Below are 24,966 nucleotides of genomic sequence, written 5' to 3'. Positions count from 1 at the left end.
GTGCCTGGAGGCTCCTGCATCTCTGCTGTACATCTCCACTGAGGACCCAGAGATGGAGACCTGAACTTCTGCTTTGCCTAACAGCTAAATTACACTTTGTATAGAAAACTGATCACGTGGTACCTTTGGTGGCAAGTTGTATAGATCTGTGACCCAATGAATTCAGAGCTGCTCTCCCAAAGCTCTGAAGTCTACCAGCCTTACGGTTACAGAGTCCCTACAGGGATGCACACACTCCAGCTGGGTTCTGCGCTCTCTCCTGAACTATGAGCAAGGAGGAGGAGGAACTGAGCGTAGGGCTTCTCATCTCTTCCCCTTTCATGCAGCACAAGGCACTCCAGAAGCAGCCACGGCCTCACCGAGCCTCCTGGCCAAAAGACTTCGATCTTGAGGGCAAAGGCTGAAGAGTGCATGAAAGTGAGAGAGACACAGGGGCAAGCACTTGTCCCACCTTGCAACATCACTTGTTGGCATCCTCTCATCTGATCCCAGGCTGCAAAGGGTCGCAGCTCCACTTGTGAATTACTGGGTACCCTTACAGCGGTATTATCAAGTAAGGAACAACGTTAGAGTAGCAAAAAGACACGGCTCTGCCCTCGGCTGGGGAGGCACACTGGGACAGCCTCCAGCGCCAGACCATTTTTAGCAAAAGCAATCACAAATACAGTTAACTTCTTAGCTGACTTGTCTACAAAGAGGGAAAGGCTCCATACGATAAGCAGCACCCATTATTACTCTGCTGCAGAATTTAGTTCTTCCAGAAGTAATACACTCTGTTTTGCCAGCATCTAACAGCAAACCATGTAACACAAAGATGCAGAGTTAAGGTACCTGTAAATGCACTGGTTTTGTTTCCCGGCTTTTGTGCTTCCCAGGGCTGTCCTTTGTTGTGCAGCTCTGATATTTTCCAATTTTTTTATATTTGGATATAGTAATTGCTAACACAGAGTCTAAGGCTAGCAATCATAACATCTATTTACAACACGCACACTGGCTGTGTGCACCTATTCCACCAGCCTCCCGTTTGCTTCAAACATGTCAGTCTCCCTGAGGACACGTTCAATGAGAAACCACGCCCCACCCTGCAAAGCCCTGCTTTACTTGCTGCCGAGCCTCCTGCATCCCCCTGGGCAGATTACTTTTGGAAGGCTGGCCAGGGAATATTTACCAGCTATTGAATCAACAGAGTTCAGCCACATGCCAACATTTCATGCTGTTACCTAAACGGTGTCAGAACTCTCAGAACTCCATCAAAACAGAACTGGTTTGCACTTTGGTATTAAAAGTTATGTCCAGGCCTGAACACCTCGTTGAGGGCTGGGCCACACAGCAGGCTCCTCTGGGCAAAGATTTCTTTTCTAAGCAGCCATTACGCAAGTACCAATCTGTGAAAAAAATCTGAAACTCAAAGAGAGAGAACCTTGATTTGACATAGTGCTCTTGCTGCATGTTCCATAGAAGGGAAGTCACCCACATCTTTAGATCTAACGGAAAGTAGGAAAGAAGCACCAAGTGCAAGGTTCTGCATGTGGGCTGGGGCAACACCAAGCACAAGCACAGGCTGGGCAGAGAACGGATGGAGAGCAGCCCTGAGGAGAAGGACTGTGGGGTGTTGGTGGATGAGAAGCTCAACTTGGCCCAGCAACGTGTGCTTGCAGCCCGGGAAGCCCAGGGCCGGGGCGGGTGGAAACTGGGCTGTAAATCCTGGGCCAGAGTTATTTCCTGCAGCTTAAGAAAACTGCGTGGGTCTGGTGATGTCTGGTCGCTGTTTTTAAACCCACACCCCCCCCAGTCGGTATTTCTAATAACAAAGGGTTAAAAGCCAGCAGGCAGTCCCCGCGGTGGCGCGCAGGCAGCAGGCAGGCAGGTGCCAGCGGAGCCCAGAGCCCCCAGCAGCATCAAGGGCAGCACCCACCGCCGCAGGCAGCGCGGCCGAGCAGAGCGGAGTGTCCGCAGCAGCGCGAGCCCCGCGCACCGCCCCCCCGCGGGGCGCCCCCCCTCGCTGCCGCAGCCGCCCCGCAGGAACTGGGACGGGGTGCAAAGGAAGAGCGGCCGCCGGCCTGGGAACTGCTCCGCCGGGCAGCGGCCGCTGGGTGATACACGTGTCAGCGAGAACTGCTGGAACAGGAAGCAGCTGTTTCTTCCAGCTGTGACACACTCACCCCTGGTCATCGAGAACACGGAGAGAACACCGATGCGACACCCGTTGCCGTGCCAAAGCTCCATTTCTTGCAACATCGCTACACGTCTGACAAGGGAAGCCAGCTGGCAGCTGCTGCACATCTGTCACCGCCAGAAAGCACCCCCGCTTCCAAGGGGCGTCCACCAGCAGACGGAGATCTAGGAAGAAAAGGGAACGCTGAGTACACAGCAGGGCCCGGGTATGTTTCCCTCGGCAGCGTACAGAGCAACCGCATTTCTGTCGGGCACTACAAAATACGCTTCCAACGGCAGACTAGAACCTGATCACCTGAGGCCGACCCTGCCTGGGCAGGGGTACAACAGGGCACACACGGGAAACCACATCCCACCCTGCTCCCGGTAACAAGACTATCGGTAAAAACACCTTTATTACAGAAGGTGCTACTTATTTAAAATACCTTATTACAAAACATCTTATTACAAAAGTTATTTTTAAAAAAGTAGTATCTTGTTACAAACCACCTTATTACAGAAGTTACTACTGGTTAAGAAAGATCTTATTACAGAAGCTGTAAGGAAAGGTTTCGCCTCAGTTCATCTTACTGCCCGGTGCTCCCTTAGCACATCCCGGCCACAGCTGGGAGCTACACAAGCCGAGGCGGTCCTGACAGCTTCTCTGCTCCCTTCTCGTGCGTTTTGCTCAGGGCTGGCTCGTATGAACACGCATGAAGCCATTACATGGATGGTTTAGGTGCTCTTCCACATGGATCTCCTGAACACCACAAGTAGAGGATGTGCCCCCTTTATCCTTCAAACAGTATTTTAACATGAACACAAATGTATAGCTATTAAAAACTTAAGATCTGCTATCAACATAAGTACAATCTTCCTCTAAAAGTTTAAAAAATATTTTCAAGACATAATTAGAACAGAGTACTAGAATAATAAATAACTTATCATTACAGATACCATTAGCATCAAAAGGAAATTATTAAACCAGAAGAATTCCCCAGGAACGTAAAAGATCAGCAGCTGTGACATACATACACTTGCTGGTGAAACAGAGAGCTGGTTCAGGAAGGAAGAAGGTTTCCTGGTTAATCACTTAGAAAATTAGCTCATCTTTCCTTTAGCTGCTCTCCTGAAATCTCAGACCCATTCAGACCCAGAATCTTGCGACTTTCCAATGCTTTTGTTTCATACACGATCCCCAGTAAAGGGCCACGGTACGACTGCAAGCAAAGACAGCGAGAGCACCAACCACCACCTATGCCGAGCATACTGTAGCTCCCAACAACGTTAAATAGATAAATAAATAAGTGAAACAGATTCCTAACAGAGCACTAAAACCCATCTGCTTCCCAGTAAGGATGTCTCAAGAAAGTGTTTAAGGGTTCCTGTAAAGTTCAGACTTTCCAAATCTAAAGAATACAAACAGCTAAGGAATTACTTCATATTAATTACTCTGACCACTCGGTGCTTTATAACTTGACAGGTAGAAAATGTAATGAAAGAGGCCTACTGAACAATACCCTACCAAGTTAAAAAGAAAGCAAAAAATAGAGTGGTGTGGGGCTGGTTTTTTTGCTGGTTTTTTGTTGTTTTGTTTGGGGCTTTTTTGTGTGTGGTCTTTGGTGTTTTGTTGGGGTTTGTTTTTTTTTTTTTAAACACAGCTGAAATGATCCAAAGTGGCTGTTGTGGGCAAAGCTCCACGGCTGCTGGAGTCTGACAGGGGAATCCAGCTGGCAGCTGCTGCACATTTGTCACCCACTTCTCACTCTCTTATTTCATCCTCCAGAAAGCACCCCCGCTTCCAAGGTACATCCACCGGCAGACGGAGATCTAGGAAGAAAAGGGAATACCGAGTACGTATCAGTGCTTGGATATGTTTCCCTTGGCAGCATACAGAGCAATTGCATTTCTATCAGGTACTATAAAATATGCTTTCAATGTCAGACTATAACCTGATCACCTGAGGCCTACTGTTTAAAGAAACAGGAATTCTTCCAATTTTTCAAAAATTTAAATATAAAACCCCAAAGCAGATTATAAGAAAAGTGCTCCCCTTCTTCAGTATGTATTATTTAGAAATGCCTTTGCCACCATGGATACCAAAAGCCAAACATTAATTACTATAAGCCCCTGGCAGTATCTACAGAAAGGCCTGACCTGCTTGTGCCATATCCCTTTGTTTACCCAGAAAAGGCACAATTGCCTCAAAGCACACCACAGCCAGCGCCAGGATCCCAGAAAAAAACTCGTGGCGTCACAGAGAGGACAGACAAGAGGCTCCTTTTTTGACAGTTACCTCGATCCACAGCAACACAGAGATACTTCCCACGTATGGCCAGATCTTGCAGGTCAAGAAAGTGAACAAGTACCCCGATAAAGTCACAACAGCGCTACCACTGCAAACATCACCCACAAGAAATTTAACCTCTAAACTAACACATTCACATCTTCCAGCCTCTGTTCGTTCTCTGTACTACAAAGTTCCTGCCCAATAGGCACCACTTTTGCACTTTCTGACACCTGCCTCCTGCCAAAGCAGACTCTGTTGGGAACACATCTTGAAAACGCATAGGGATGGAGAAATGAGGGGGCTTGTAACAATGCACCTCTAAATTATGGCAAGTTAAGACACAGGGTATGACACCCACTCATCCCAAAGAGCAGACTGCCAGGACAGGCAATTTGAAATGCCTTCAATGAATATATAATGACGTCAAGGTAATGGCAACTGAGCTGGAGCAAGCAGCTGCCACTCGGACTCCCGAGAGCAACTTCGCTTTGGGCTTCACACAGATGTTCAAGAGCTCAGGGCCAGGCCTGTCCCCACATTAACTCTTAACACCTTTGTAGGAAGAGATCTCACTGTGACCGGGTAGGAAAACTAAATGAACATTAACAATATTTTTGGCTGGAAGGTGCAGGAAACAGTTCAAGGGAACAGATGTCAGCATGGGAGACCTTGCCTGAATGAAGATTTGCCCTTAGCAATTGCACCTAGAAATCTATTTACCTTGGAGGGAATGAGAGAGAACACACAGCGACACAACTGCAGCGGCATGGGAGTGGGTGGTAAATGTCTAGGGCACCTTGCAGCATAAAAAAGAAAAAAAGTCAGAGAAAGTCATCAGATTATTTGCAGGACTAGACGACTCACAGAAAATATATGGTCAGCCATCGAGAAAGAAAGATTTTTTGCTTAATGTCTCAGCATCAGCTTAAATGCTTCAATCCACAAGTAACAAATTCCCCCTGCTCCATTCTGAGATGCCTATTTCCAGAAAGACGGGCTGCAAACAAAAATTCCTCCCATCAGAATCTGGTCCTTCTCCCGTGCTCTTTTAGAAGAGGAAGCACAAGCCACAGATATTAGGTCCAGTACAGCTGTGCTCACGAGCTGAGTGTGCCTGTGGAGCACAATGCAGAGGAGATGGGGAAGGAGACTCAAAGTATGTACAGAGTTCCTCTCAATCCTTTGTGAAGTCCAAAAGGACTCCTGTTGCAAGTGTGTATGCTGCCAACAAAAGCGGACAGATTTATTTCAAAACTCCCATTTTAACAGACAAGCTCAGCTAGAAAGTAGTGGGAAAAGCAGATGCATCATCAGCACCTTCAAATCTATGTCCTAAGAGCGAGCTTGGGGCTGAAAAAAAGCAGTCCCTGAAAGGTGAACTATTCCTTGCACCTCCGTGTGATAAACACGGCAGGAGCTAGAGCACCATACCCATCGCCTCTCAAGAAAAGGAGTGGGAAGGGAACAGATGGCACAGCCTGTAATCATTTGCAATGATGTATCTTAGCGCCGAGTTAAGTTCTGCACCCTTTGTAGCAGACTCTGGCTCCCGGGAGGACTCAGAAGTAGTTGAAGAGGAGGGTTCTTCACCCGCTGTGTAGTTAATCTGCATTAATGACATTAACTTACAAAAACCACAGTGGATGCTAAATGTTTGCACAGCTTCAAAAAGGGACTCTAAAAATCAACTGAAGGTTACTGAGGCCTTTTCTGCTTAATGGTACAGAAATGCCGAAGACACTGTTGGAGACAGGACAATGAACTAGAGACACCTTTCATCTAGATTCTGCTGGGCAGAATGTTCTTAAAACTGGTAAACTAGAATTTAGCTGAGAAGGCTGGTTAAATACATTGGTTTTCCATTTGAAGGAAGCAGATAACCCATCTCGGTGATTTATGGTGCTGCAGAGATGGGCTGGCAGCTATGGAGGGAAACCCTGGGGACGGTGTTTTAGGGAAAGGACGCTTGTCTTTTCTTGCTACAGAACAGCTGTGAAATGCAAAGAAGTCCAGTCCACTCTTTGGAGGGAAGCAATGCCTTCTCCACAAAGGCGGGTTTGATTCTTGGTGCGTTTTTACAGATTAACAGCTCGGGTTGGGCTCAGAGCTGCTCCCAGTCACTGAAATGTACCACATTATATTGGCTCTCGCTGTGTGGTATCTAGAACTTGGTGTCACCACGTAACAAAGAAAAGTGATGTTAAAGAAAAGTGACATTAACATAGAAAAAAACAGCCTACTGAAATAGATGGAAGAAGAGCCTTTTTCACAGCAGGGTGCATGTATCAAACTGCAGGCTCAGAAAACTTGCAAAGGAGTGCCCAAAGGAAAACAGGAAAACAGAGAGGACTCCATCACACTCAGAGGGCAAGTTGCCAAGAAACACCTGGAAATCATCGTGATGCATTTTAGCACAGAGAGATTAAAAAAGAAGTTGTTTCCAGAGTCTCACAGAGGACAGGAGGTGCTGACAGACAAAGGTGTAGTCAGAGCAGCAGAAGTCAGCTTGCACTTGAGCCTGCCTGCTTCAGGCTTACAGCTGACATGCAGCCGACAGGCTATGCCAGCTTGGAGGCTTCTATCATGCACCCAACTGACTTTGGGCTAGCTTGAGCCTGATCACGTTTGGCTCAGGTGTGCTGTCTATCTCTACCCTTAACACGCACACCAAGCCCCAAAGGTACAACAGTGGAAATGCAGACCTGGATGACCGTCACATTTCCCAGAGAGTAGACTATGCCAATCGTTGCTAATAAGCGTTAGCACAACAGTGTTTCATCCCTGTGGAACAATCCCATGGGAATGCTTTCCAACATGTTCCTGTACATAACTTTACAACTGGCACGTTAAGCAAATGTTTTGCTTCAGATATGAAAGCTGAGAAGTTTGCTAGTTATCTGTGATACCAGGAAGTAATTGAACAAGAACTCTCGATTATGTGTTTTAAACAAAAGCTTGTCTTTTTTCAAGGTGGCATCCCACCTTTTTTCTCAGCTTCCTGACAGAAAGACTTTATTCCTTACTTAAATGTTTGAAACTGATGGGCATTATGAGCTGAACTATTAACCAGCATCATGATCTGGAATCTAGAAACCACCCTTTGAAGTGAGCAACAGCTCTTCAAACCCCACCATCGGCTCTTTGATGAACAGCTGTGAGGGAAACAGCTTCTTAGAGACTTGCAGGCTGAACCAAATTCCCCTCTAGAATGGATCCCAAGTACTTTTTGTGTCCTCTTATGTCTCTCTAATCTGTGGGCATTTCGGTTTTCCCTTCAGTTACTAGATTTGTGAAGTTTTTAGCCTCAGATACTCTGTGGCTTGTTTTTCTCATGTGCTTCAGGACACTACCAGACTGGTACAATGTGTTCAGTGATCTGAGACAAAGAGTTCAGACTTCTACACTAGCTTCATCAGTTTGGTGGGTTTTGCCCCTGGAACTTCCATAGTTACCTCATTACTCAGTGTTTCCTTCACAGCACTGTCGCCCTCCAGCGAACACGTCTATGGACTTAATCTCAGTATTGTGACATCCAGGTTTCTGGCACAACTCCCAGAACTTCAAGTTTTATTTACTTACATAATTTATACCCTTGCCCACATCAGAGTAATTAGCATAAGTGTCTCTATTGAAGTGTGTTGGTAAGTACACTAAGAGGTTGTACAAGTTTAGTATTTTAACGGAAGGAACAATGAAGTACTCACACGGCAGACAACAAGTAAATTCTTCTACTCTCCCCTTTCTGTAATAGTTAGTTTCAGAGTAGCTGTCACCGTAATCTCTGAGAAAACGTAGAATCTTTCTTACCGAGAGAGTTGCCTGTGTCTGAACTGCGTCTTTTCCGGGAGAAAGATTTTACAGATGAATCTGTCTGTTCTACAGATTCGTTCACAGGCTCAGCTCCTGAAGTGAATTGTCTCTCTTCTGTCTCCGATGTCCTGGATTCACTTTTAACACTAGTATTCTCCTTAAAAAAACACAACACAACACCAAAAGAAATAAAACCAAAGATCACTCAATGTTATCTTATAATAAAACTAATATAAAACCAATAAAACAAAATAAAAGCTATTCTTCTCCACTCCAAAAGGGCATCTAACAGGTGGTGAACACTGCCTAGACAGTTGACATAGTAAGTGTTTTTAACTCAGAAGTAAGGTTGCTAAACTGAAACAACCTCTTACAAAACATCATATTAAGCAAAATATGAGATCAGAAAACTAGAATACACAAAGTTAGGGTACATGTCCCCACAGTCTGAACTTTTCCCTCAGTTATTAAAATAGCTAGAAGAAATAAGCTAGAAGAAATACAGGTGCACTCATTCTTACCAGCACGTGTAATAATAACGACAGATCTAGCTCAACTTGACAGAGCTGTGTGATGCAGAACCACACGTGAACCACACATTTCTGGTTGGGAATCTCACCCCACCCCACACAGTCGTTAAGACATTAAGTTATAATGTGTTGCTTGCTTTTTAGAGCCCTCTGCTGCTGCTCTACATGTATTTTGCAGGCAACCATTTGGCAAACTGGTACATTTCCATGATCATGTGGCAAAAACCTGTAGCTTAAAAAAAAAAAAAAAAAAAAGACCCGGACAACCAAGTTCTGTTTCATTTTCACTGAGGCAGTACAGGCCCAAAGTTAAGCACCTGGAATCTACCTTTAGACAGAAAAATTTTCACAGTATCACCTGTTCTAGAATAGTCATCTCTTCTGCAAATATCTTATGCATCAATAACCTAAAGATGAATGACTGCTCAGAGCCTGCAATGTTTCCTTCTATTAAGGGGAAAAAAAGCTTTTGAAAACCATTATGTGCGAGTTTACAGAAGACAAGAGGTCACACTTGGTAATAAGATAGTCTTTCCAAAAATCATGCTCACCACCTTGAGTCTGTCATTACTCAATGTTGAGTATATAACAGGCTATGTGTATACGTATCAATAGAAACACACATACATTGCTTGACAAAGTTGTATAATAACATTCAAAAAGGCCTGTGCAAATACAGTAATGGAGTACTCCAGGGAGAACTAGTTCCCTCCCACACACCTCCTGCACTTGCTGGATACCCATTTGACTCGGTTTTTCCTCTTTGAAATGTGCTGTCTGGATGTATTGCTTTAGTACTGTTAACAAGGCCACGTGAAAAACACGTGGCTAGCAGTGCCTTTTGTCTGATGTCTGAACCACAACTCCTTCCCAGGCACAAAAACAAAGAAGGCAGGCAGGCTGTAGGTCACTACCTTCACCAGCTAGAATCCAAGTCTCACGAGTGATGATGACTTCTCTATTCCTGGTGACATTTCCATAATAGCAAGTTCTAGAAAAATCAGTGAGCAGCCTTCATCAAGTAGTGAGAGAAGGGAAGATTTCTCAGGTAAGCATTCTAAACCAGATATTCCACTGGACAACTGCTCTAGAAACAATTCTGCAAACTTCATTATTTAAAAAGAAGAGACTAATGAAAAGCAATACCAGGCAGGGGATGTAGAAACCAAACTGCAGTGTTTGATAAAGAAAAAACAAGTAACATGCATATTGGGATCACCATTATTAAGAAACCGTTACTAGCCTACGTGGTGAAAGTAGTCTAGACACTCTAACTGGCAGTTCTGCAAAGGACCTGGGGATGCTGCAGTGCCCAGTAAGGCTAACGACACCTTGGGCTACACCGGGACGAGCGTGGCCAGCAAACTGAGGAAATTTCATTCCCCCTCACTGGTGAACCTGTACTTCCAATGCTGTGTCCAATTTTAACCCTTACAGCTGCGTGTGTGGAAACTGAAGAGCAGTCATACTGCACAGCACCCCTTTCAGATTTCTTTTTATCACTGTGTTTATAGAATCTTACACACCAACTCTTCAGTAATCTAATGTAATAGGTAATAATACCATTTTCATCCTAACAGCATCAGCCTAGCCCACACAAGTCTGGTTCCCAAGCTATCCCTTTTTTTTATTGTTCGGTCTTTTAAGCGAACATGTTTCTGACCATGGATTCACCGCACCTGTGGACAGACCCTCCACTCAGGTCTAATACTTCTGCAACTTCAGAGTCCAAAACATTGTTTGGCAGAGAATCAAGCAAAGCTACCAAAGCTGACAGACGTGAAAGTTTTGCCTTTTCACTTCAGTTACTGAAAAACGCCAAAACTGCTGCATCTCACTACTTACATGACTTACGAGACACTGACTGGACTATACCTATACCCAGCTGGAACCATGATGGGAAGCTGAGGTACTAAAATTAGCAACTCGCATGAACGGGGTTTGCTGGATTAACCCTCCCCAAAGAAAGCAAGCGTTTCAGCCTTCACATAGGTATGCTGCCAAGGAGACTTAACGAAATCAGAGGCAAATTCCTCTTGATCAAGCATTACAGAAATGTTCTATTTCCACTTTAAGAAGAAAATAAAACATTTCTTAGGAGTAGGAGTGGAATAAGAGGTGCCCATAGAAGGCCAAAGCCTCTAAAAGTCTAGGACAGAAATTCACTGAGGCTGAGAGGACAACGCTGGATCTGAACTGTTGAATGTACTAACTCTTTTCATGTAAAGAGCTGCTCTTTAATTTGCTGTCTTTTAGGAAATCGGGAAAGCAGAATAAAGCAGGTTTCTACTAAACTGTTACTTCTACGAGGAAGACAGTTCAAGGCTCAGTGCTGGTCACAAGAGTAATTAAATGCTGGGAAATACTGTGAACGAAACAGAAAACAAAACAGTACCAGCTTGGTCAAAAGGTCCCGTATGCTAAAACCGACAGTTTCAAGGGCTGACTTCAGTCCACAGAGCAGAAACCCAAGATGAAGTACACAGCATCATCGCAAGTCTTCCGGCTGAAAGTAGCTGGAATGTGTAAGCAGGAATGCCCTGCTCTGTTTGCGCTCCTTGTTCTTGCTCTTCCCTACACATCAGGTTACAGCTGTTGTTTTGAGACTTGACGCTGGGCAAGACAAACCTTTGATCTGACCCAGCAGAGCTGTTCTGATGCTCTTGTATGAACAGTGGAGGAAATTGCTCCCCCTCTGCTTGTGTAGAGAGGAATAGAGCGGTCTTCTGTGCACGCCCACTATTCTGTCATAAGCTTGCTCTAAAACACATGGTACCAACAGCCACTGAAAGCCTGAGTGCTTCCAGATTCAGGGATGAGGAAGAAAACTGTGCTGGAGCCTGATGTGAGGAGTACAGGCACCGAAGCCTCCTCTGGAGAGTTCTGCACCTGCCATGACCCCAGGCTCTGGACAAGTAGGGTGTTAAGTTAACCTTCCCTCTCCTGAGTTTGGGAGGAGGAGACTAGTTAAAGAGTAGTTCTAACAGAAAGAGGGAATCTGTCAAACAAAACGCTGAACAGTCCCTGAATTGCTTTTCAATTGCTCAAAAAATGAGGCCAGTTATTTAACCCGTTACAGTCCAGGACCAACATCAGGATTCTCACAAATATACAAAACCTCCCTCCCAAACAACTACGTGGTTCGTGTGCTTAATTCCCCCAGTTCTTGACAAGGAAGTTCGGGTCACGGACTCCAAAGGCCTTCAACAAGGGACAACCTATCATTCTAAAAATGCAGTTCCAAAATTCTAAAACTGACAACATTTAAAGTGCGGTCAACACTTAATATAATGAGTGGGCACCAATTAAGGAGTGCTGCCAACTCTATGCACTAGCACAGGGATGTGCTCTTCCCTACACGGTACTGAGCAGAACGGTCTAGTCTAGGCTTGAGCTGTGCAGAGGCTTGATCAGGATACACACCCCTTTCTAGAAAGATACCCAAGAGGAAGATGACTAATCTTTATAACGCTGAAAGCAACAACGGGAGGTTTGCGCCAGCTGATGATTTCCGATCTAGAAACTTCAGTGAAGGCGTCAAGCTACCGACAGAACAATAAGACAGTAGCTTCAATGCACACACAAAAATGAGATTGAGTGCCTACATGCAAGGTAGGTCTCATGCAGCAGAAACAGATGCAGTCAATCTCCTGAGCTTACCTTGTTTTCAAAACAAAACAAAAAAAAAAAAGCAGAGCACGCATTTGCTGCCTTAACAGAGTAACATCTAGAATGCCCCTCACCCCTCATGAGACTTATAATTTTACATACCGGGAAGACCAGGTACAGGTAGACCGAAGTACAATTACAACTTGTTGTACACCACAAAGTATAAACCAATGAAGATGCTTTATACCAGTCAAATGTGAATAAACTATACTTTCCACAGAAAACAGAACTTACAACTATTTATCAGAAACAATCTAACCGTTTATCTAAATTTAAGCAAAAATCTGCCTCCAGCAGCAATTCTCAAAATACCCTTCTTTGTTGGAGATTAAAGATGGTATGTTACAACCTAAAAAAGCATCCACTTCATCACCACGAATACACCTGCACTACGCATGTTTCCCATGCAAATGAGCACCCTAACTTGGCCAACAGGCTGACACATGTCATGCTCATTAACATGGGAAACATGGGATACTTTTTCATTCCGTCTTCTTTTTTATATCTTGCTTTACCAAGCAAACCCTTCACTGTCCATAAAAAAAAAGCCATAAAAAGGCTTAATTAAAGAAGCCTTCAGTTCTTAAGCAGGCAAGAATATTGAAAAGCTACCGGTCCAGACCCTAGCATTACTATCAAATATAGTTAGCTCAAGAAAGATGTTGGTTTACCTCCCCTTACCCCTTACCTGCTCTGGACTGAACAATTCTTCCTGAAAAAACATGAGGGAGAACTCAGCTGGACAGTGATCTGGTTCTTTGCTCCATTTTTCATCTGCTTCCTGTGTGGTCAGAAGTTCCTGTAGTATTTTAGCAGCAGCAGCAGTTTCCATAGACAGAGTGGGATCGGCAGCACAAAGAATGTCAGAAGGCTGTAATGGAGACAAATTCAGTGCTCCATCTGCTTCCACCAGAAATGATGTGTCTGAAGTTACAGGAGTGAGACATTCCAGCTGGCTTTCCTCAGTTGAAGAAGGTGCGTAACTATTAACAGGCGGTGCCTGATTTCCATTAAACTCCAGGATCGAATACTGGCTCTCTACAGGTGCCACTCCCACCTTTTCAGCTTTGCATGATGAATGCACCTCAGCGGCAACCTGAAACGTGGCTTCAAGACTGACTTCTGCCTTCTTGTTTTCTTCAGATATATTACATAGCCAGTCAGACGGCATCAGTTCAGCTTCATAAGATGACTGCATTGGAGGATTCTGGAAAAAACAAAATACAGTGAACTTGTGTATCAAAAAATTACCGTGACAGGATGTGTACTGATTCTGTTTATCCATTTATCCAAGCTTGAAAGATTGTCCGTTATTCTCAGTTAAATAGCAAGTTTAACCAGAAGAAAAAAGAAAAAAGCTACTGCTTTGTCTTGGTTTTCATTAACCACCTTACTCTTGGCACGCTTCCTTTCTTCTATTCATGGTCTACCCTGGAGAGAAGGTTACTTACTAGGAGCTGGTGTATGCCTGCAGATGCATTGTCTGCACACCCTTTGCACCGCAGGTGTTAAATATACCCAAGCATTCAAATCAGAGACTTCTGGTCTTAGTAGGACCTGTGGGGGTACACTAGAACCACCCTCTTCATGTGCCACATACGTAATAGAAAATGAGAGAGAAAATCCACCCGCCTTCAGTTCCTTCTAAAACTCAAGCATTCCTGTTGTTGTAGTATAAAAAAATCAGTATAAACCACATCATTTTTAAGCAAAAGAAAAAGGTCCACATGCTGTAAATGTGCATATGGACAACACAACTTGAGGAACTCACCGCTTCTTAACCAATAATACCATTTTCCTCCTCAAGTGATTGTCCATAGGCACATCTACACAAGGGGTGCCCCCCAGGAACGCCCCAGTCCCAGGATGAGTGGGAGTTCAAATACCGGTGAAAGCAAATACTGCAAAACTGCCCTGCCTGTCACAGCCTCACATCTGGACTCTCCGGTCATGACAGTGTCCCACAGAGGCACAACCCAAAGTCTGCATCGATCTGCATAAAAACCCGACAGAATTTCAGGTCAGAAACACTTCTTGTAGAACCTACAGAGACTGCCTTTGCCATCACAGATCAGGTCTGAACACTACTAAAATTTTTCACTGTAATGACATCACAGGATGACAGGACACAATCAGCAATCCAGTGATGATTTTTTTAGTAGCATTCATATATATCGAATAACCTTTAAAACAGAATGAAGACAATGAAAGAGTTTTTCCAAAGCAGCAAGTCCTACCCAAGTGAAATGATAGATGGCATTTTAACAGCCAGTGTCTGTACTGCTACTTCTTCTGGAGGTGACTCAGTCAAAGGACACTAGAAGGGTCATTTCTTCTGACAAATACAAGTCATACAATGATGTTGAACAGAAACTCAGGTCTATTTAAAATACAGCCTTCTTTTGGAAGAGATCCAGTATGAAGGAGTAGTCCTTAGTGCCTGACTATCCTTAGACCTTTTAGCTGAGGTCATGGTTAATGAAAAGCTACTTCCAGAGACGAGTAAATTAGAGAACAGGAAGCTACAGGATCACCTACTAGGAAAGCCGTATCAGATCAAATGCCAGTGAAGGACTTGGTCTCTCCCTGATGGAGATACCACAAAGAGATGAGATCCTGTCTCCTGGGTGTGTGAAGGCAAGTCCTAGTGTGGATTCGTGTAGATGTGCCAGTTTGCAGATAGCCACAAACTGTGGAGGGTGGGGGGAAACGGAGGGGGAAATAAAACCTGGAATTTGAGAAATTTAGGTTAAGTTAAGCAAAATCTTTTCATTAAAGGCTAAGCCACCTTTATGTTTTTATGAGATAGGTTCAAACATTATTCCTCTCATTTGATTTTTTTTTCAGTTCTATTTTTTTAAAATGTTAATAAGGTGTTTCATTTCTGTTGCATTGCTTGTTCAGTGTCATAAGTAGTCAGGATTCTAAGTAAGATCTGGATTACCAAACCATCCAGGAATAAGATCATCCCTGCCAAAAACCAACCAACCAACCCACCCATACTGAATCTTTTTCTGCCTCTTCTTAGGGGACCTCAGCTTGAAGCTGTTACAGCACATATTGTCCTCTTGGATGCACTACAGGATCTCGTGTGTATTTCCAACAGGAGAAAGGGGCCACACAAAGGTACAATTTAAATCCTTTTAGTTCACCTGGAGAAGGATGGGGGGAGGCAGCAATGAAACAAGGAAAACCGATAAAAGATTGAGAAGTCAGGGCCTGAAAGACTAATAGCTTGCTGGTCATTCAAGCTCAAGAGGAAAAATGGTCTAACTTAGCAGAAGTGGTGAAAGAGAAGACGGGCATTTCACTTACAAGATTAGCGTAGCGTGTGCAGGAATTAAAGCACAACCACACCTTTTCAGGGACCGCTAGGACTACACAAATCTGGCTTGAGTGCTTGGACAATCGGAATTAGTTCAGACTTGATTTCTTTTTGAAATAACATGGCTGATTATCATTCCTTATTACAAATAAAAGCAAACTACTTAGGACTGCTTTTAAGGTCAGAAAGTTGTTCTTTTTTCTTGCACGTTTATTTCTTCCATTTCCCGTTACCTCTTGCTTCAGTTCCACAAGGAAATACCGACAGCTTAATAACCACGGTAATAGCAATAATCAAACGGCAGGGCTGCTATTAAAAAAAAACAAAACGAGGTGAGGGCAGGAAAAAAAAAATTAAAAAAATCGCTGAAATCCAATATGTAGCCTCAGTTCACATCTATGATAAAGCAGCGGGGAAGTATTGAGCTAATGGTTGTGAGCTGCCAGCACTGCTGTTGCAGAAGATAGCAGGAGGTCTCTCAAAAGACTCATTCCTACCCAAGGATACTGATTCACCACACTAATCCAAACCCCACTTAAGAGAACCCAAATGAAAAATGGGTAAGAAGTTGTACCTGAGCTCCCTGTTTTGTAACCAACCGTGATGAGAGTGTAATACAAACCTCTGAAACCCCGATTTCAGAAACCTGGTGAGATACACCATCATCAGCCACCGTGTCTGGGTATAACCACCTATGTCCCCTTGCCATTCCACGCAGTAATTCTCTGTAGCTTTTCCTGGAGAGCAAACTGCAGCCAACCAACCAGTTAGTTACCGGCCTGGTCTGCCCATGTTCCAGTCAGGGTCACCTAACACTTTCAGCAGCTCAGGTGCGTACTGTACAAGCCCAGCAGCTGGCCCCCAAGACCCAGAAACTCCACCTGTCTTAAATCTCTCCTAAACTTAAAAGTGATGCTCTCTGCAAGACCCAGTAAGAACAGCACAAGGTTAGGCTTCCTTGTCCAAGAGTGCCCGCTTTTCCTTCTGAGACCACAAAGCACCGTCTGGATCCAACAGAAACGGGGCTGGTAACCAGCTTGCTGACTACTAGTGTGCCGATACGGTTCGCTGTCTTCGGGACTGGTCCAGCAGTTTCGCATAGGCTTTGCCACTCCTACCTAGCAGCACACAGCGTGACCAAACAGCCTAAAACACCCCGCAAACCACACTTCAACAGCATCGCACTGAATTCCTGCACCTGGTAGAAGGTATCGAGTGGAACGATAGGAAATATACCATGCAATAGTTCTATTTTTTGTGAAGAACAATAAAAATGCTTAGTCAGCCAGGGCTGATAAATTTTACCGCTTTTGAGGATTTGTGCAAGTGGTTACTGATGGATGATCAGTACACCAGCCGGGCAGGATGCTCAATACTGCAGCTTGCCACATCCCCCAGCAGAAGTTTGGGGAAGTATATGCCCCAGAACACACAAAAGGCAAACTGATTATTCCCCACAGCTCAGCAAGAACCGCAGGCAAACTGCTGTCTTCTGTACCACCTGCACAGCCTGTCACCACGTTCCAGGAGCAATGACCTAGGCTATGCTAAGATCGGAAATCTCTAGAAGTCCCGTTGATCCACGCGGTACGATAGCTGTGTTACCCTGCTCAGAGACAGCCGGTTACTGACCTGGTGGAACTGATACAGGGCACTGCTCGCCTTTGGCCTTCTCACGCAGAGGATCGCCTTCCCGCAGTCTGCCCAGATGCTCGGCAGCTTTTTGCTGGGGGTTTCCAGGAAACAAAGCAACCACTAGCAAGTGGCCTAAAGCTCTTCTGACTCCACACACTGCCCATGGACTTGCTTCTCCAAACAACTGATTTTTACTAGACCCTTCGGACACTGTATATTATCCTTCAATCTAGCCACAACACCACCTCTGACAACTCCTTTGGAATGATTTACTATCCCATGGATCTCGGCCTTCCGAGATAAGCTATTTAATTGTGACTGCCCATCGCTCAGATGGATCCTCATGTCCTGGAGGAAAAAAGCAGCTCACAATGAAAGTGAGATGACAAAGATGCACTGTGCAAAAAATAAGTACTACAATATCGACGGCATGACTGGCTGTTGGCTATTTATAGCCTTACACTAACGTGTTACCCTGGCCATAACCTGCCCATCTTGGATAAGCTTATTTTTTAAAAGAAGTCATGAATAAAAGAGAAAGGTTGATATTTGCAAGACAGGAAACTGGATGATCAAGCTTGGGTAGGTCAACCCTTTTTCAACACGCATAAGCATAACTTGCTTTGCTTGTCCTCTGTGAGGGGGAAAAAAGTATATGCGTTATGCTGTAATAAAAAAGGAAGCTCTTGCATTTTTACTTCAGATCTTCTGATATCTGATAAGCCAGGCCCTCCAAATAAGGCGCAGTTTCCACTAAAATTACATAAAGCATTTACAGGAAGTACTGGAGTTATCTTTAATAAGAGATCTCCGAGGTGGGGCCCATTCCACAAAGTCACCTTAGTTTTTCTCGTTCATCAAATCAAACTCAGGACTGCAGGAAACTATCTGAGACAAAGAAGTGGAGCTGCTTCTCAGTATTTTCATAATATTAAAGAATTTCTTTTTGTCCAGGCAAGAACATTCTTCCAATACAAATGCAGGCTCATTAACTAAAAGTGATTCTGGTGAAGTCAAGCAAAAACACTCCACTGATGAGGACACCCACTATGCTGCTACCCTGAAACCTAACCTGAATTACAAAACTACTCGTTTAACATTCAGTGGTTCTTTGAAATAGGTATTTGTAAACCACATCACTTTCACTTTATCAAGCAGATCCATTTTCAAATTTATATCCTTAATTTCACAAGTGTATAAACCTGCAGTTCATTCATACAGTCTCCTTCGCTTTCACCTCCTTTCAGTAGGCTACGCTCACCTGGAGAAAGCTGTCGTGGGTGCACGCTGAAGCAGTAGGACCAGCACAGCCAGCCAGAGGATCTGTGTGGGCTGCTGCTGAACAGCTCTGCGGTGTGGCTGCAAGAATTCAAACACAGCTATCAGACTGCCGGGACTTGTGCCAGGTGTGCAGAGTTCTATTGCTTACTTTGATTAAACATTTCAATAATCACACAGTAAGCGAAATTCCAGAAATTTATTCTTAACCAAGAGTGTATCATTCCGAAGAATATCATGACTACTCCTAAACTACCACTCACCAGAAAGGTCTTCATAGGTAAATGAACCCTACAGCCACAGATGCATTCAAAAGGCGCGACTGGACTTGCACTGTCAGGTGGCACCAATAACTAATATTTCTCACATGGTCTCCATGACTGATTTTTCATTATTAGACACTCTCGGATAATAAAGCTTCAACGCATTTCTTTGACGCGATTCTACTACTGTCAAAGGTTTTGCAGATAGTTGAAAGTAAACAGAACTAAATCCTTAAACTAATTATGGTCTAAGGCTAGTGGGGAAAAAAAAGACTTAGATGAGCGTATTTTATGTTACTGACTTTTCAATAAGAATCATAATGAAAAACCAGGGAAATCTTTTTGTCACGGAAGTTAACAAACAAGTTTGAATACACACAAAAAGAAATCTTTTGACAAAGTTCTACTTTGATTTCATTTAATGGGACTTCAAAAGTGAAATGAAGAGAGTCAAGAATAAGATTGAACATACATTCTTTAGTTCTCTCACTTACTAAATACATATCTTAAGGTTAACTATCACTTTCCAAACAAACTAATCTTGCTGCTGTGCTTTCATGATGAAGGAAACCAGACTTTTTCATGTGGACATTTGAAGAAACACGCCTTCAGCATTCTGTATGTTATAATATATAGAAGAAAGGATAGCGGAGAGATTAAGAGATACACAGGCACAGAAGTAAAACCGCTGAGACAGTCCTAGAGTGACAGTGAAAATTAAAAGATTTATCATACTCCAGTGAAATGTCACTTACACTCTCAGAAACGCGAATTAATTCACTGGAGGTTTCAAACGCCTCAGATTCCCTAAGTTTCTGTATTTTAGTTTTGATTACACCTTGCAAAATTTGGTATGTTTTCACTGCGTTCTCGCACCCACCTCCCACCCGAGAAGATTCTACCTGAGCAACATAGCCAAGTTATCCTTTAAACTTAAAGCAACGAGCGTCATCCAGTGAGAGAGATCTCCATATTCATGTCTAAATCTACGCTGGTCTCCCTCAGCTCCCCTACAGGCAGTACTTCAAAACAGGCACTTCCAGGACACCAGTAATCTTACCCCAAGACAAACTCTAAACCGAGCTACGTGAAATCGCACCCGAGACGCCCCTTTCCTTCCCTTGACTACGGGAGAGGGCTGGGGCCTTAGCTGAGACAGAGACAACTACAATTCATCATGATGAGTTTCAGCCTATGCTCTGTAACCAATAGAAACGCAAAGCGGGGACCACCTCCCACCTTAATGAAGCAAGTATTCTGGATGAGGCTTGGAGCTACCTGGTCTAATAGAAGGTGTCCCTGCCCATGGCAGGGGGGTGGGAACTTGCTGATCTTTAAGGTCCCTTCCAACCCAAACCATTCTATGACTCTCAGGACACCTGCTCCTGGGAGAAGACTTGATAGTTAGCAGCTGGTAAGGCAGGCTCCACACTTTGGCCACCACAGTAATCTCTGCATAAGGGGCACAAGGCAAGGAGCACGTGGCAGAAGTTGCCTGTCTCTTAAACATTTAAGTGTGTCTACAAGAAATGCCCAGCTCCTCAGAACCCTTCCTTGACAAAAATGACGTTACAGAAACTGTTGATTATTGTCCGAAATGTTCTCAGCAGAGGTCTCAGAAGACATGCACAAAAGATGTAATGATTTCACTGTGTAGGATTTCTAAACAGGGATAGATAGCTGTCTTTGTGAAGGTGCGGCTGCCAAAGGAGGAGCAGGCAGAAGGAAAGAATAACAACTGAGCTTTAGTTTGTTCAAGGAAAGAGTCACTGTTCTGAATTTCAGAAGTTTTAGGGAAATTAAAATAAACACCACAAACCCACAACAAATACACCACCACTCCCCAGAAAATAACCTATCATGTGATTTTTCCCATTCAAGGTAAGGGCAAGGAAAAGAACAGTAATTTGCTTCAACTCCTCTTCTGAAGGATAAAAACACTTCAGTGAGACTGATTTACTTTGTAATTGAGTGATTAAATGTGACTGACAATTGTGGCAGAAATAATTTAGAAAAAAGAAAGGAACCAAGACTTTGTACTTTCTAGTTTTCAGTGTGTAAAAAAATACAACATAAAGAAGCTAAGCAAGAAAAAAAATTTAGATACAAAAACAGTATGAGCAGAACGAAATATTCTACACCAGGAGTCCTCAAACTACAGCCCACGGGCCGGATATGGCCCCCAAGGTCCTCAATCCGCTCCCCCGTATTTACAGAACCCCCACACCACCACCACCCCACCGGGGGTTGGAGGGGGAAACCAAGCAGCTGCAGATGACTGCCTGCCACCTAATCTGCGTGCCGGCCCCCTGTTTAAAAAGTTTGAGGACCCCTGTTCTGCACAATACTTTTGACTGATCTTTGAGTTTAAAACCTTAACCTGGAAAAACATGAGACCAAGGCCTAGGATACTACTTCTTAACAAGGTCTCAGTGCTTTAATACCATTGTCCAAGTTTTGCTTAATTAAAAAAACAAAAATGAAAGTTAGCCTCACACCGACTAGTATTGGACAAATATTCTTCTCCTCGCCCTTTCACCTCAACAGAAAGGCTATCCAGAAAATCACCAGGGGACACACAAAATCTGGAGGAAGGACACGAATACCAAACAGAAACTCCTTTTGCTTTAGGTCCATCTTCCTTTTAGACTTGACACTTTCTAATTCTCACTTGAGATATACACATGGTGGAGTATTGTAGAAAAATATTGGAAAGTCTCACTTTAAAATCTATTTTTGAAAAGCAAATGCAGAATTTTTTTTCATACCTGTTGGATAGCAGGCTTGTGAGTACGGCACTGAAGATGCAGAGCTGCTGCAATTTGCAATGGATGCGGCAACGCTTTGAGTCCCTTGCTGAAGTGGCGGAAGAGAAGCCACAGGCTGGAGGGTGTACGTGGCTCCTGTTGGAAGTGTCTGGAGTACAGGAAACGCAGCCCCTTTATCTGGAAAAGCTGGGGAAGCCCCTTGCCCTGGCAGCAACCCAAGTGGTCCCTGCTGGATCCAAGTGGAAGGGACTGGAGTCGGATCTAATCTTTGTGCTGGTAAAGTGCTGGGGGCTTGGCACGAGGTTGCCATGTAGGAGTAAGGAGAGAAAACACCTTGACCGTAAAGTTGATGAAACTGTCCTACAGTCAGCAGTCCTGCAGTGGGTACAAAATAAAGCGAAACAAGTGTTAAGGAAAGGAGTTTTCACAGGCAAAGAAAGGCAATAGGAGGAGCCAAGGCTCTACAACATGATTTGGGAAGACTACCTTTGCTCCAGCGTACTTAATCCAGAAAGGAGACTGTACTCTTAGACTCAAGCATGCACTAACTGCTGTGTGGCACACGAGCGAAGCGCCAACCCAGAGGTGTCTGCGTAGCATTCAATCTCCTTAAACTGGCAGTAACGAGTTACCCATATTTAGAAATGTGCTATAAATCAAAATGTGTAGTAACTTACTAAACCAAACAAAAGCAATTTTGAAAATACTGTGTGTTAAATCAGACAATACATTTTAAAAAAGGGACATCATAAAGCAAGATTTGACCAAACTCCACTACTGACAGCTCACAAACAGCTAAGGGAAGGGCAATGTCAAAATCCTCCAATGGACTTTGCAAGTACTTTATGACAAGTCATTTATTTGGTCAAGAAAAAATTTCAAAGCCAATTTTTTCTCAGTCAGCTCAACTAGTTCAGTGCAGACTAAAATATCCCAGTCTTTGCCATTTTGTTATTTCCTAGACAGTCCTTTTATTCTTCTCTATTATTTTATAGTTTCCTCTCTCAGACAGTTACTGTTTCATGAAATGGCATTTGCTTTTATACCATGACAGCTCAATTTCTGTTTTGGTGACTTTGTGGAAACACTGACAGTAACACCGCAAACGCCTGTGCTCATTGATTTCTGCAAGAACTACTGCATTTGTGACTCCCCTGCAGGATTGCATTTAGCCATGAGAATTACAAGTTTCAGGATGGTTCACGTCAATAGGGTTTATCTAGAAGCCAGGCTTTCTCAGACCTGTAGTTTCCAATTCTCACCCAAAAGGACTTTTTTTAAAAATAGCCTCACATTTACCTCTTGCACTCCTCTGATGAAATCAGTAACATACAGTCATTATTCTGCAAGTTCACATTTAACCATTAAGAATCACTAAATAAATACCAGCTGACCCTGAAGATTTGCTAAGACTTAATGTATAGGACCGTTTATTTCCTGTTCAGTACTTTCACCATTTATAAACAGAGAAGGAACAGGGGTATGAAAATTCTTTTGTTTATATTTTACCTTTGGATAGGGACATGAAGATTATCTAGTTCTAACACGTAAACAAGACACCACGGGATGCCAAGTTACCAACCTCCAGTTGCTGTCCAGGAATTGTTCCTGAATGTTTAACACAGCGTTACACGCTGCAAGACACTGGGAACAGACTGACGCTTTGCAAACACAAGTATCTCTTATCTATCAAATTACCTCACATTTACAGCAAAGACATGCCGCTGAATAGTCAGTACAGAGCGCACAGTGCATTGTCAGTCTGTCAGAACTTGACTGCATAGAAACCCCAATGTTTTCCTTGTTCTGTCTTTCTAGAAAATGAGACTCCTAGAGCAAAAACTCTGAAACTGCAGCCATAAAAAGAGGACAAAAAATGAAAGTGTCATCTCTTTCTAATAATTTCCTTTACCAATGGTCTGCATTACATCAGACAAACCACATGTCACTGAAGTCTGCAATGACTCACCTTAGCCTTAACAAGGTTAACATCAAGTCATTACTTTAAATGCTTCCTAGCCTCCCTACTGAAGTAAGTTCCATCCCTTTTCAGATGCTTCATTTTGCCTTCTTGGTATTGCACGTGCAGTTCCACACACATCACAGAAAACACCACTTGAATTAGATGACAGTTCCTACCCTGACACAGTAACCAAGAGTATGGGGATACCCTACTCTGCTCTAAAGGCCAGCCGGTGCTGCAGACAGCAGTACCGTCAACTGCTTCTCCCCTTCTCCTGGTCGCACAGTCCTGCCGCTTCTCCTACACCGCACCTTACAGCTCTGCACCCATGGGGTGCATCACCCAGGTCCAAGAGCCAGCCAGGCTATTAAAGTCTTCTCCGATCATTGAACTGAACCAACATGTTGCTGTATCAGCTGCAAGGAAGACGACAGTTAACACGCCACCAAGGGAATGGGAAGCCGGAGTGCTCTTCTGGCAGCAGCCCAAGAGCACTGCAAAGCAAGATATTCACATCTTCCTTACACAGCGCCAACTACAAAGCTTTAGGGCTGATATAAAATTTGTGGAAAAATCCTGAGGGCTCACACTTATCTTGGGAAAACTCAGATCCTCTCAAAGAGGGTTAGAAAGAAAGAAAACATGTTCTAGGGCTTTTCAGCAGTATTATTTTCTCATTAGCTCTCACCTACTTATTCATTCCATTTTAAAAACTACATAGCTTGTGAATTCTTTTTCAGGAGACAACTGACAAAAATCTTACTACCAGGTCTTGTCGCCTTTGCACAAAACTAACAGGATGCTCTAGTTATCACTTCACACGACTCACTGTTTCACACACACGTAATGACAGCTTATTAAGCATCCCTACTGATGGGCATCCTTACTGACGGGCAAGAAGCAGTAACGTTCATCTGGTAGAGCTGTGCCAGCTCCACAGAGATCGAGCAAGGGTGTTCTTAGTGTAGTACGCAATGGAGACTGTACTGTAGTCTACAGGCAGCCTGAAATACACGTGAACCATGCTACTCATGCTTACTGGCAGCAGATCTACCTGCATAAACAACAACAGCTTCCCTACACCAGCTGAACTGAGATGCCACCGGCAAGGACAGGTAACCCTTCTCCCTCAGGAGAGCGTTGATTTTCAAATCCCATGCCACCCAGCGCTTCTCAAAAACCCACCAAGGCCCCACATGGCCCACTCTGACTCACCAGGCCTGCTGAGCATCGAGGGCGGAGGCAGCGGCTGCCCGTTCAGTGGCGTGCCAGGCAAGCACT

At 44.0% G+C, this 24,966-nt stretch overlaps 1 protein-coding gene across 1 annotated transcript; it reads right to left on the bottom strand.

The window, feature by feature from the left end:
• Nucleotides 1–820: 820 nt before the first annotated feature.
• LOC129737257 (heat shock factor protein 5-like) lies at nucleotides 821–24,957 on the bottom strand. Its single transcript, XM_055725677.1, has 7 exons — nucleotides 24,901–24,957; nucleotides 21,723–22,097; nucleotides 18,675–18,772; nucleotides 13,142–13,660; nucleotides 8,252–8,411; nucleotides 2,163–2,340; nucleotides 821–1,398 (listed from the first exon to the last, which is right to left on the bottom strand). The coding sequence occupies exons 1-7, from the start codon at nucleotides 24,914–24,916 to the stop codon at nucleotides 1,359–1,361; spliced, it is 1,386 nt and encodes a 461-aa protein (XP_055581652.1). The 5' UTR covers nucleotides 24,917–24,957; the 3' UTR covers nucleotides 821–1,358.
• Between the last annotated feature and the right edge of the window lie 9 nt (nucleotides 24,958–24,966).

Source organism: Falco cherrug, chromosome 13, assembly GCF_023634085.1.
Source record: "Falco cherrug isolate bFalChe1 chromosome 13, bFalChe1.pri, whole genome shotgun sequence".
Taxonomy (NCBI): domain Eukaryota; kingdom Metazoa; phylum Chordata; class Aves; order Falconiformes; family Falconidae; genus Falco; species Falco cherrug.
This window is presented reverse-complemented; position numbering and strand designations above follow the sequence as displayed.